This window comes from Parasteatoda tepidariorum, chromosome 1 (genome assembly GCF_982258835.1).
Source record: "Parasteatoda tepidariorum strain Cologne lab strain chromosome 1, Ptep-v5.0, whole genome shotgun sequence".
Taxonomy (NCBI): domain Eukaryota; kingdom Metazoa; phylum Arthropoda; class Arachnida; order Araneae; family Theridiidae; genus Parasteatoda; species Parasteatoda tepidariorum.
The window spans coordinates 97,879,113-97,893,013 of NC_141755.1; the positions used below are offsets into that span (position 1 = coordinate 97,879,113).

General features: G+C 28.0%; 1 protein-coding gene across 4 annotated transcripts in view; it reads left to right on the forward strand.

The window, feature by feature from the left end:
* SpdS (Spermidine Synthase) overlaps positions 1 to 13,347 on the forward strand; it is a 21,165-nt gene extending 7,818 nt beyond the window's left edge. For all 4 annotated transcript variants that reach the window (XM_087169555.1, XM_087169569.1, XM_087169562.1 and 1 more), the window contains 8 exons: positions 408 to 540; positions 2,866 to 2,986; positions 5,437 to 5,529; positions 5,636 to 5,789; positions 7,105 to 7,188; positions 8,779 to 8,924; positions 10,598 to 10,720; positions 13,094 to 13,347. In XM_087169555.1, the coding sequence (XP_087025681.1) occupies positions 408 to 540; positions 2,866 to 2,986; positions 5,437 to 5,529; positions 5,636 to 5,789; positions 7,105 to 7,188; positions 8,779 to 8,924; positions 10,598 to 10,720; positions 13,094 to 13,120 (881 nt within the window). In that variant the 3' untranslated portion in view covers positions 13,121 to 13,347. The remainder of the gene's footprint in view (positions 1 to 407; positions 541 to 2,865; positions 2,987 to 5,436; positions 5,530 to 5,635; positions 5,790 to 7,104; positions 7,189 to 8,778; positions 8,925 to 10,597; positions 10,721 to 13,093) is intronic.
* The last annotated feature ends 554 nt before the right edge of the window (positions 13,348 to 13,901 follow it).

Genomic DNA, 13,901 nt, shown 5'->3' on the forward strand with positions numbered 1-13,901 from the left:
ATAAGTAAATATTTCTTTGAAAATGATATATTTATAAAAGTAAATGGTTTTGTGTTCATGATGTTAAATATTTAGTGTTAAATATCCAATTTAGGGCAAAAAATCTTTTAGCCTGGTTATTTCAATCTAGTTTGTTTGTTCGTTTTTTAACTTTTAATCCATTGTTGTAATAATGGTTTTCAAACTGGGATAACAATGATTAAAATGCAGAAATTAAAGTTTGGATGTAAAACTGCCACGTAAAATAAGTTATTAAAAGTGAAAAAAAATAGATCTTTAGAAAACATTTTTTTTTAGCATGATAAATGTCTTTAATATATTTGAATACATTATTCCAAAAAAATGGTTTTCTTCTTTAAACTTTTATTGTAATAAATCGTAAGTTATTACTTCTTTCTTAATTTTAGGCATGGACGCTTTCAAGAAAGGATGGTTTACAGAAACTGGATCATTGCATGGTGATAACGCAATATCTATTGAAGTGGATAAGATTTTGCATCGTGAGAAGACACCATATCAAGATATTTTAGTTTTCACTAGGTAATTTATAGTAGATAATAACATGATATAAAACTTGTAATTCAAGATAAATTTTTATTGCTGTTGCAAAGTAGTCTAGGGAATTCTATTTTAATGAAAATGAATTAAAGTAATTTAAATTAAGTTCATTTTATTAAACATTTCATTTCATGAAAATTTTAATAGTCTTAACAGCTAACAACAGAATATTTCATCAATAAGGCCGGCCGCACACTGAGGAAGCGAGAGGGAGGTGAAAAACCCCCAGTTTGAATCTCGCCTCCCCACCAAACGGGTTTTCAGGGGGTAAGCTGAAAAATGACTGCACATTGAGAAAGTGTACGCCTCCTCAACGAAGGCCTATATATATATATATATATATATATATATATATATATATATATATATATATATATATATATATATATATATATATATATATATATATATATATATGTCTAGCGATATAGAAAATATATTAACAAAGTCTAAATTAACATGAGAAAAGGGTTTTTTTCATTCTCAGATAACGAAGAGCTATTCTCATTATTTAAATTAAAATGTTTAAAAAAAATTTTCTGAACAATTTTAGGAAAAAAATCGCTTTTAAAAATGAGAAAATAAACATCTTCTCTTTTTCTTTTCTTTCTTTTTTTTAAAAAAAAGAACGGTTCATTTATTATTGAAACAGATTGCTAATTTCTTAACAATTCTCATTTCTTAACAGTTTTTTAAGAACAATTTTCACAGAATTGTTCTTCAAAGTTTGTATTCTATGTAATTTAATTTACTATGAAAATTTCACATCATAATTAGCAATACTAAGAGAAAAGTCTTCATAGATATTATTAACCAAATACTATCATTTAAAAATATTTTAAAAAAACTTAATCAAAATTCATTAAAAAATAACTTTTTAAATAGAAAAAAAAATTAGAGCTGAAAAAGAGCGTCTTTTTAATAATGTGATTAATCAGCTTTGAAAAATAATTTTTGATAGCATAATTTATGCCCGTAATATTAATTAGGAACAATTTCGTGCACTTAAATTTGTTCAATGAGCATTTTTTAAAGTTTTTATTCAGTATATTACAAGTTTATTTTTATTTGCTAAATAATGTATATTTTTATTTGCTAAATAACATTTATTTTTTATTCTCTAGAATATTATCCAAGAGAAAATTACCAAGAATTTTACATCCCTAATGAAATTATTTAATATAGAGAAAAATATTATCACTCTCTTCCATTAATGGATTTTGTTCCAAGCTTATATAAAACTATTATTAATTTATTATTCGAATAACACTGTAGTTGGAATTTTTTTGCACATAACCTCAAAAAAAAAATTTTTTTTTTTTTTTTTTTTAGAAAGTAGATACAAAAATATTTTAACTACAAAAATAATTAAATTAATATTGAAATTAATATAAATAATTAAATTAATATAAATAATTTAAGAAAAATTGTTTATTACAAATAAATCGGTAACATTACATTTATAACTAATATTGTTAATTCAATTCACGATCGTCAATCAAAGCGCGATCAGGATCGCGCGAAGAAGAGGCAAGATTTTAGGGGAGGCGAAAATAGGGTCGAACCTATTTGAGAGGTTTGTGGGAGTTTTAAGCCTCCTGGAGGGAAAAAACTCTTCACTCCCTCAATGTGCGCTTGCTAGTACAAAACTATGGGAAACAAATTTACCCCACCTTCCGTATTCCTCTCGCTTCCCGCCTGCCTCCTCAGTGTGCGGCCGGCCTAAGTCGATAGTAAATTCAGAATGATTGGATAATTCTTTGAGCATTTTCTGATAAGACTAAAGGCACTTGAATGGATTGCAATAAGCCTAAAAAATATCAGCCTGACTAAAAAAATGCAGAAGGTATTTACTATTAGCCTGATGCCTAGCAAAATGCGGGGGATAATTGTAAAGAGCTGATTTTCCCAATTTCCTTTGTCATTTTCACTTTTCCGGCATATTATGCAATGAATATTATAAATATTAGGCTTTTTTAGGCTCTTCATATTTTTAACTGTATGTTAACTGTGTTTAGTAATTTTCTATATCGAATAAACCTGTATCTATGATGTAAAAAAAATAAAATTGCTGATCAAAACTCAAATATTGAACTAACTGATCGTTTTAAACTAATCAGGCATTGAAAATTTGATTCATTACAAAGTAATGCTTTGCTTAAACATTTTTCCCAATCAAAAACTGTTAAAATAAATCTAACAGTATGTTTACAAGTAATTAATTGTGAAGTAATTCTTAAAGTGAAAATTGTGAAAACTTTTTTTTTCTTTCTATAACATTTTCTTGAAGATTTCCTTTCCTTTCAGCAAAAGGTTTGGTGTTGTTCTTGTTCTTGATAATGCTGTCCAGTGCTCAGAAGCTGATGAATTTTCATATCAAGAAATCATCTCATTTTTACCTCTGAATTCACATCCCAATCCTAAAAAGGTAAATTTTAGACATAATTTAGTTTATAAAAAGAAATAGCCAACTGATTAACCTGATTTTAAATGTATTTTAGCTATATAATTTTGTGGCAATTGATGCTTTATATTAGCGAAAGGCAGAGCAGACAAGGACAAATTACCTTTTATAGTTTGTCTAAAGTAAGAAGTCCCCTAGCCATTCGTCTGTTCCATGGTAATGAGGTATAACTATTTCAAGTAGGGGTGTGGGGTAACTTTTTAGGACAGGTTTTGACTCTGGTCGGCAAGAGGAATGGAATCTTTTTCTGTGGTCTACTGTGTCAGCCCTAGAGTAAAGAGAAGCTACTCTCCCTGAAATGTGATTATATGATACAAAGCTAGAACACATAGGGTGACATCTTGCACTATAAAAAGAAGAAACCTTATAGCATCAAATGATATCACTTTATATGCTGGGAACTATGTTGGTGTGCATTAAAATGTTATAACTGTTGATCATTTTTTTATATTTTAATTTGTTTTATTATTAGGATTTCTCTTGCAGAAACACAAATATAAATGCTTACATTTGGATTCGAAGTTAAGGCGCAATGCTTTTTAAAAGCTTAAATGATAGGTTACAAGAAGAAATTAAACAAATATGTAATTTCACTTTTAACTCAGAGATTAAAAGGTAGGAGTCAAATCAAAATTTCAAAAGATTTTCTCAGATTAAGATTTTAAACTAATACCTGCAAATGATGTACTGTAGGTATCTCGATCCTGATTGGTTGTTGATACGTGGCATTTGTTTATGTTCGCCATTGTTCTATCCATTCTGTTTTGTGAGTTAAACCTGTCAAGTATTCACAAAGATTTAAATTCTTTTACTATATATTTCTTACTTAACAAAGACAGGCACGAAGGGACGTAGAACATAAACAAACTAATTATATTTCGAAGTTGCCAGGCACGCAAAGCAAAAATATATCATGGTTACAATAAAAGATGTAAGCAAATAATAAATCTAAGTTAAGTAAAAGACATAGACAAGAAATAATTATATTTCAACAAATTTGATGTGTGATACAGCTCTGTATTTAATTAATTTCACGTTAATTAACCTATGTGGTTAACCTTCTAACCCAGTGGTTTCCAACTGGCGACCTGCGGTGCCTTTTTTTATGGGATGCGAACTAAAATATATTAGTTGTAATTTTTTTGCGGACAATTCTCGTAAAAAATCTATATGGGTTTAAAATACTTTTCTCGTTAATAAAAACCTATTTTCTTCTTTTGTGTGAAATTTACCATACTAACAGTGCAAAAAAAATTATTTCTCAAGTTTTGCATCCAAGAAAATATTTATTCAAATACAAAAATAATCGTGTATGCTGCTCTTTTTTATTTCATTTTTTTGTTTTTTGTGAATGTAATTTAGCTTGCTTGTATCAGAAATTTTCTCGAAGAAATTCTCCGATTTAACTTTTTGAAACCACTCCTTTTGGACGAAAATATTTACACACACATTTGTAAATTTTAAATTTAAAATATCTATTCTCTGGTGGTTGCGACAGACAAACCTCAATTTTGTCATTGAACATTCTGTGTGCTACTAAGTTTTAATACCAACCTTTTTAAAGTTTTATATCTTAACAATTAGATATCTGTTGCACATTAATTGTAAAATACATTGGGTGCACATTAAAGTTATTGTAGCCCGAATTTTTTAATATGCAATTAAATTCTTGTTAAAATCTACTTCTTATTTTAATTTGTAATTCAATACTTTTGCTTTGTACAACTTGGTAAAAATCTGACAGTAATATTTAATGTTCCTTCAAACATTTAAGAGTCCTACATAAAATTTTGATAAAGTTGCGGCCCACCATTTGATTTATGTTTTTAATTGTGGCCCCCGGCCTCATGTAAGTTGGAAACCCCTGTTCTAACCTATGTGGAGAAGCTTAGCTCAACTATAACAAGCCATTTTGCTTATAGACGATCAGCTGGCTCTGACATCGTAAGTCACATGTGTGGGTATTTGTGATCTTCTTGAAGTGCAAGTACCCAAATAAGCTTATATTTATCTCTCAGTAAAAAAATTTTTAGCTTTAATTTATAATTCTGTCTAGTAACAAGATTTAATATAAATCCCACCTGATTAATTTTTCAAGCATTTAAGTATTTTTCCTATGTTTTTAATAAATGTGTGTGAGAGCTGCCTTTTACCCTCTTCTGTACTCCCAATTTAATAGATAATTGGTAGTTTTTATTCACAAACTTATTTGAACTGTGATTCCAGTTGTTTTCGCCTGATAAATTATTTTTTTATTGATCCAAAACATGAACATTTAAAATTTATAAAGGTTGAAAGCTATATTAGGCGAGAAAAATACCAAACAACGTGAAAAAAATTCCAACTTTGTTAACAAAAAGAGACAAACTATGCGATGGAATTTCTGTAGCATTTTAAACTAATTCTCTTTTTAGGTCCTAGTTATTGGAGGTGGTGATGGTGGAGTAATAAGAGAAGTAGTTAAACACCCATGCGTTGAATCTGTTATTCTTTGTGAAATTGATGAGGTAGATATTTACATTTATTCTCTTTTCCCAAATCTATTTTTATCAACAACATAGAATAACTGGTCTTTTAACCAGTTGTTTAGTGATATATTGAATATGATTCCAGAGAGTGATAGAAGTGTCAAAAGAGTTTTTACCTTTTATGGCAAAAGGATTTGACAGTCCAAAAGCCACAATTTACGTTGGTGATGGCGCTGAATTTGTGAGGAATCATCCAGGGGAATTTGATGTCATTATCACTGACTCTTCTGATCCTATAGGTATTAAATGCCTTTTTAACAATATATTTTTTCTATAGCTTTAGGGAAAATACATACTATAAAGTAATGAGAAGAAAAAAAATTCATATTTTTCTTTATTTTTTACCTTTATGTTATCTACCAATGCTATTTTAATGTGTTATCTGAAACTTTCATTGTAATGGCTCATAGGCTTCGAATTACTAGCCTATGCAATAGAATGTTTATTATTGTTTGACACTTTGGTGATCTGGTGCCCAGTGAAAGTATCCTGTCACAAATTTCATCGCCATTTATCGGATATTACTGATGTGATTTTAGGAATCTAAATTTTAGTTGCCAGAAGAAAAAAATTTTTTTTAATTATATTGTACTGATGTTTATGATAGAAAAATTAAATACAAGAGTTTTTTCTTAAAAAAAAGTTTTTATTGCTGCTAATTGTTTTGAGTAATTTTACTCAAGTTTATACAGGGTGCATAGCGTTTTTAAAAAGTACTTAAATCTGCTTAGTTGTAATTTGTTTTTTTAAAGCCTTTAAAAGTGGTTTTTTCATCGGGGGTTTGTAAAAAGTGCTTAATTTCCTATCTTTTGAAATGAGATTTTTTTTTTCTTTGCTGTGTCGATTGTCGTCAAAAATTATTAAAGATGGAAAAAAGCAAGATCTTCACTACTTTCGTTGCAATATTTATTAGAAACTAGTTATTTTATTAGGATTATGTAAAGTCTCTGAAAATGTTTTTGCATTTCGTTGATTTTTATGTCTATAAATTAGGGACTTTAAACAATGGAAAGAAATAATATTTTTTACTGCACATATCCTACTTATGTTTTTTTTTTTTTTTTTGGAAAGTGATTAAAAATATTTTTTGAGTGTTTAAAAAGTGCTTAATTTTTGTTAAAAATCTGGCTACGCACCCTGTTATAGTATAGTTAAAAAACCTTTTGTAAAGGTCCAATCTCAAGATCGCCACTTCACAGGTAAAACCTCAAAAATACAGGGAGTTGAAAAATCAGCTAAAATAACAGGGAATTTTATTTCTTATTTTTGTCTTTTAAAAAATGCAGACCTCTCAAATCTATGGGATATTTAAAGATGATAGTTCAGCTGTATTATATTATTTCATTTATTATAGCATTATTTGCTTTATGTTGAGCTGTTTCTTATTTCTCCAAGTTTTTCCATCAACTAAAACTGACATCTTTATCCTAATATAGTTCTCAAGAGTGCAGTGAAGATGTATTTCCTCTTAATATATTGTGTATAATATGTGCAAGGAAAATTTTTTTCATTTTTTACTACAAATAAAAACTTCTAAAAAAATTGTATTTGTAGGTCCAGCTCAGGTTCTATTTCAAAAGCCTTATTATGAATCTTTGAACAAAGCTCTAAAAGAAGATGGAATTCTTTGCTCTCAAGGTAATTATTTTCTTTTAATATAAAACAATAGAACTCTTTTTCATGTATGTTACTACCTGGGATTGCAAGTTTCTTCCACATTGGGAGAAAGAAAAAAAACCGGAAAATAACTTTTAAACACTGTCTGGAAAGGAATAGGATTCTTTCGATCCCATTGAAAGAAATTTAAAAAAAATCTCTTTTGAAAAGAAATGTTAAAAATTAAAATATTTTTTTAACATTTTATATTTGCAATCTAGCTAAAATAATAGTATTTATTTCTAAGTATTTTCATTTCCAATTTCATTTTTAAAAAAGTTAAAATTAAAATTTAACAATTGGAAAGAAAAATCAAATTAATGAATTTCATTAAGAAATTAAAATAACTGCTGTTCTTGAGTATTTTATTAAAATGAGTATAGTTACATCTGATTTTATAGTTAGATAAAGAACTGTATTACCGTGGCCGAATTACGGCGACATCGTTTCAGTGCGTTGCAGAAAAAAAAATTTATTTGGGAAGGGGAAAATTTTAGCTTTCCTTTCTGCATAATGTTTCGAAAAAAGTTTTTTTTTCTGCAGAATTTTTTTTTTCAAATATGTCTTTCTTGTGCATCAGAGAGGAAAGAAATAATCATGATTTTTCTATTCTCATTTGAGATTTTAAAAACAATCTGCAATGACTGGCTTCATCTAGAATTTCAAATTAATAATATAAAATAAAAATTCAGAAATTGTGAAAGTTTAAAAGGAGGTTCTCTCTAGAAATGATGTTCTTTCTTACATTTTTTTGCCTTTAAAGAACACCATATCTTACATGCGCTTATTTGAGTATCTCTTTTTAAAGAGTCCTATTCGCGTGATTCGTGATGTTTATTTTGGGAGTTACTGCACGGATTTTACGATTTTTAATTTATTTACGAATTTTAATTTGTTATCGTTTCATTTATTTACGAATTTTAATTTACGTAATGATTTACAAAATTCAAAAGAGGAAATAATAAGAACATTTTCCCACCTACAAAATGCAAGAATATCACATATAATATTAGAATTAAAAAAATATTACTTTTACAATTAAAAATGTTTATACATTTTTATTCTACGCTTTTTTCAATAAACAAAATGTTTCTGTTACTTTAAATTAGTAATTTTTATAATTAAAAGTATCTTAAACCAAAATATTAGCGCTAGGAAAGTTTGTCGCTGAAAGCCCGAAAAAATTCTGCCCAGGGTGTATTAGTTTCTATCAAATTTTATTAGTGCTACTAAATTAACTAAACATATAGGCATATAAATAATCACTTATTAATATCACAAAGAGTGTACTAATTTTTATAATCTAATAAGGAAGTAAGAATATGTAAAGCATCTCTTAAATAACATGATGTGTAGATTTTAAATTTATGTATAAAAGTAAAATTAATAATATGTGAATTGCTATTTTTTTTAAAAAAAAGTAGATGTGAACTCATTTTTCTCTCAACTTTAAAATACCACAGGAGAAGTAAAACATGAGTTTTTCCTGAAAAGTTTCTCCCACTCTATAGTGTCCTCTTAATTTAAAATTTCTTTTGAAGCTGTACTCAACTGTGAACTTTTGTATTGTAGGTGAATCATTTTGGTTTGATCTTCCTCTATTGAAAAGTATGCTAAAAATGTGTCGAGAGATCTTTCCTGTAGTTGATTACGCCACATCGTATGTTCCCACTTATCCAGGAGGGCAAATCGGCTACCTTCTTTGCGGGAAATCACCAGTAATAATTTTGCTTTAATATCCATTTTAATTTTTTTGATTTTATTGTCGGGAAAAGCTTATTTTTTTGTCTATCATTGTTTTGAGATGTATATTCATTGAAAAATATTACACTGTTTTGAATTCTATGTACTTTATACAGAGGTGTCAACTATTGCAATTTATCTGTAATAACTTCAATTTTATAGTCAAGATTGCGATCTTAGTAGTAAAAAAATATGGTTTTTGAGAAGTTTTGTAGTAATCTGTAAAAAATGAGTTTTTTCCCTGATTACAGCATATCTTGAACCAGTTTTATACTATTATAGTATTTTTTTTGTTTGAATTTTTGAACTGATCAACTTCTAATTACTTGCAAACTATTTATTAGAAAGATGACGCATAATGCCTGAATCCAAACAGTGATCCCCAAGATATTTTCGAGAATTATACCTTAAACAAAGAGTTACTCTTTCAGATCTACAGCAAAAGCAACAATAAAGACACATTTTAAGGCTAATTGACTCACATTAAGTGAAATGTGATTTAGTACCTTCTCTTAATAAGTTTTTCACTTACGGCATAACTTACCAGTTACATACTATTATTGTATATATATATATATATATATATATATATATATATATATATATATATATATATATATATATATATATATATATTATATATATATATATATATATATATATATATATATATATATATATATATATATATATATATATATATATATATATATATACAGGTTATCTGCAGACCTAGAAAGTCATGAATTTCGGTATTGAACGAAATTTGTTATGAAAGTCATGATTTTAACTATTTTTAAAAGCAATCATGGAAAGTCATAGATTTAGGTTACAGAAAAATCGAATTTTTAAGATGGAATTTACTTCCCCCCCCCCATTTCATGGTGTTCCAAATTTCTGAATTTGTAATAAAATCCCCACTCACAGTCATATTTTATTAAAATATATATTGTTTTTATCATGTTCTTTAAAAGTTATTGTGTTCTTTCAAAAAATAAAAGAAAAAACATTTCTAGAGCAAATTATATTTTTATCTTCTGTAATTTCAGAATTTTTATTATTATTTATTTTACCAGTTTAAAATTCTAGCTGAAGCAAGCTAGTCATTTTTTTTATTACGAAATGAGAACAGAAAAATCAGGAATATTTCTTCTCCGATGAACAAGAAAAGTATCTAGAATATAATTCTGCAGAAAAGAAGAAGAAACAACATCATTAGCTTTTGTATTTTTTTCAGCTATTTTATTGCTTCAACTCTTTCTTTACTCTGTTTTTTTAAATTTATAATCTATAAATAGGAAGATGCAAAGTATAACAGTTTTGGTTGTACCTGTCATTTTCAATTAATGTTTTTATAATGGTTTTTTAAATTAATTGTTTTTTTTTTTTTTTTTCAAAGCAAATAGTGACTTTGTTAAGTCATGAAAAATTTTTGGAATTAGTAATGGATTTGAAAATCTGAAATATAGCTGATACTCTGTTTATATTTTGTTTAAATTTATGAACAGACCAACTTCTAACTATTTGCAAACTAATTATCTTAAAGATGAGTGTTAGTTAAATCTCAATTCCGCTTGACCTATAATGTAGAATTAATTTATCTTGAAAATAAAAATGGAGAAATTAAATGCAATATTCTTTTTTTCAGAAAACCAACTTTAGAAACCCAATTCATAAGTTTTCTTCTGAACAAGTTGAAGAACTCAAACTGAAGTATTATACATCAGATATTCACAGAGCCTCATTTACACTGCCATTGTTTGTTGCAAAGGTAAGACACAATTAAAAACTATTTTTAAATTCTTTTTGGGAAAGCATCTGTACTTATAACTCCTGTATTTTGTTGTTATTGCAAGTTACATCTCTATATAACTTGTCTAAGGTAAGAACTCCCCTAGCCTTTTGTCTAGACCCATGGCGGTGACTATGGTAACAAGGTATAACTATTTCAAATAGGGGTGTGGGGTCATTGTTTAGGACTGGTTTTGACTCAGGTCAGCGAGAGGAAGGGAATCTTTTTCTTCAATCTACTGTGTTAACCCTAGAGTGAAGAAAAGCTACCCTCCCTGAAATGTGCTATTCTTGTTTCCATAGCAGCATATGTCCTCAGACTTTGTGGCAGGGGTAGTTCTTACCTTAGACAATCTCTATATTATCTGTGATTGTTAAATCCATCAAAACAATACATTAAATAAAAGCATATCTTATTGGGGTTTCATGCAAATATTACTGAACTTGTAAAAAGAGGAGCAAAGTACCAAGAATTCATTCTTTCATCTCATGTCAATTTTCTTGTGCATATTGCAGTGTCAATAATTTTATATAAACCGTCGAATCTGTAATATAAATATTGAATTTAAAAAAAAACTCTTAAAAAATAGACATGTTGAAATTGTGAGGTCTGGAGATAATTTTTTCTATTCTCATTTCTAAGTCTTCACCAGGGACACACATGCCTGTGACATGGTGCATAGCGTTTTTAAAAAGCCCTTAAAGGTGCTTTTTTATTGGCTGTTTTTAAAAAGTGCTTAATTTTCCCTTTAAAAAATGAAATTTTTTTCTTTACCATGTCAATTTTGCCACGTTTTATACAAAAGCGTGGTTTTCACATTGTTTCATTCAACATTTTCAAAATTCATTCAAACACAATGCATTTGGGCCTACCGTCAGTCCGTAGCGTATGAAAGCTACAATCATTTTACATGTTTGATGAAATATTTGCGGGTGCATATACTGTGCTGGGTTGGTGAGATTCTTGCACTCTTATGTGCAGTTCTGCTGCATTTTGCAAGATAGTATCATTTTCAGGCTTCATTTTCCACTCTCTGATATTGAACCGAAAAATCTCTCGATCTTTTTATGGCGTCTAATATAATTAAGAAAAGAGTTCTTTGTCAGGAAACTAGTTATTTTATCGTGATTATGAAAAATCTTTGATTATTATTTTGCATTTTGTTAATGTATATAGTGCTCAAAAAGTACTTAAAAGGTGCTAATTGTTTGTTGATTTCACTCACCCTGCTCTGTGCTTTGGAAACTTTTATGGACATTCTTTCTTTTTTGAATCTTTTTTCATAATAAGGCTAATTTTTATTGGCAGGGGCTTGTAGCACAGTATCTACAAAAAAATAACAAATGCATTATTAAGTTTCCAAATCGTACAGCCAAAAAAAATGACGTTCTCTGAAGGTGCCATTTCATTTTGAAAAAAGGGGGGAAATCTAAATTAGTTTTAAATTTAATATTATATTTACCTGTTACGTTTTCCAGTTATTGTTTATAAATCCAATTATAAATTTTTCTGTAGACAAATTGAACTAAATTGTGTAAGAAAAATCACTGTTGAGTCCTAGAATCAGTTTTAAGCATGTCTGAGTATTGTTGAAAGATGAGTAAACCATAGCACTTTATGCATGTATGCAGCACTGAAAAACGAACAAAATAAAAGAGTAAAATCTCAAATCGATAAAGCATTATACGTCCCATTAATATAAGTCTAATGTACTGATTAAAAATGTTCATTCAATCATCATGAAAGAATCGTTGGGGTGCAGCGACATCGTCTCAGAAAGTAATAAAATTCTTGCAGAAAGATTTTTCCTTCGGGAAGTAAAAATATTTTGGTTTTCTTTCCTTCAGAAATTTTCTTTCTATTTTTTTTTATGTAGTTATAACTATTTATTTCCTCCTAGTTTTTAAAATCCTATTTTTTCAATACGATATTATTTATAACAACTGAATCTTGAAATGTAATCAGGCAATTAGTAACCCTCGATCTTTTCCTTCGGTAGTTACTGCTACAGATTTCGCAATTTTATTATTATTTTTTTTAATGTGATGATGATTTACAAAATGCGTAAAAGGAAATAATGAGTGTGTTTTCCCCTTACAAAATGCGAGAATATCGATGATGTGGGAATTCTAATATGTACTATAATATTTGAATTAAAAAAAATATTACATATTCAAATGAAAAAATTATATTTTTCTAAATGTAAAGTTTTTTTTTTTTAAGTTGACACTTCTGTTTACAACAACATTTTATTGCATGAAATTTTTATATTTTGCATGCTTATTTTTAACATCTACTGATTGTAGTATTTTTTTTCTATATCAATGTAATACTTATTCTACTCTTTTGTAGGAAATGAACTTGTATTCTACAAAATAAAGAGAGCAAATGTAGATTTGTGCTTTTTGTATTGAAAATTACACTTGGAGCTTCAATTTTTATTTTTGATGGCATTTTTATTTCAAAGATGTTAGAAGTTGTACACTATTTTTGTATTTTATATTTGTAGATTTAAAGTTTCATATTTTTAAGCTTGTTAATTGTATTTCCACTCAAAAGAAAAATTTATAAGAAAATAAAAAATATAGTTTTCTTTTTATATTAAATGAGTGTGTGTGTCAATTTTTTTATGCTTAGTATTTATATATTTTAGGGATTCCCAACCTTTATTAGCATCCATCAGTGGGGCATTCTGGGCCGTCAGGAAACCGGATTGTCACCCAGTATGCCGCTGCCCGTCTACTTTGAGCCTCGAGGGGGGGGGGAGATTATCAAAAAAATTTAAACAAATTCCATGAGCGTCACAAATGGCTTATTTCATTTTTCAAAACCAATTTCTTAGAAGGATAGTTCTCTAAAAATAGGATGTTTTATAATCCAAATGTTTTGATTTAAGTTGTTAGTCTTCATAATGATAATTTTCCCAAATAAATTACAAGCCTACGGAGTAAAACATTTTTCATCGTAAATCCAAAATCAGGTCGGCTGTTCAGCGACAGTTATAAAAAATACCTTCTATAAAGAGCCGTGGTGGCTGCTTTCATAAGAATATTAATTTAATGCAGTTCTTTTTAGAAATGAAAAACTTATATTACAAACTTTAATTTACTGAGAAAATTTTTTACTGAACTGAATAAAAATGTCCTACTTTAAATTCTGT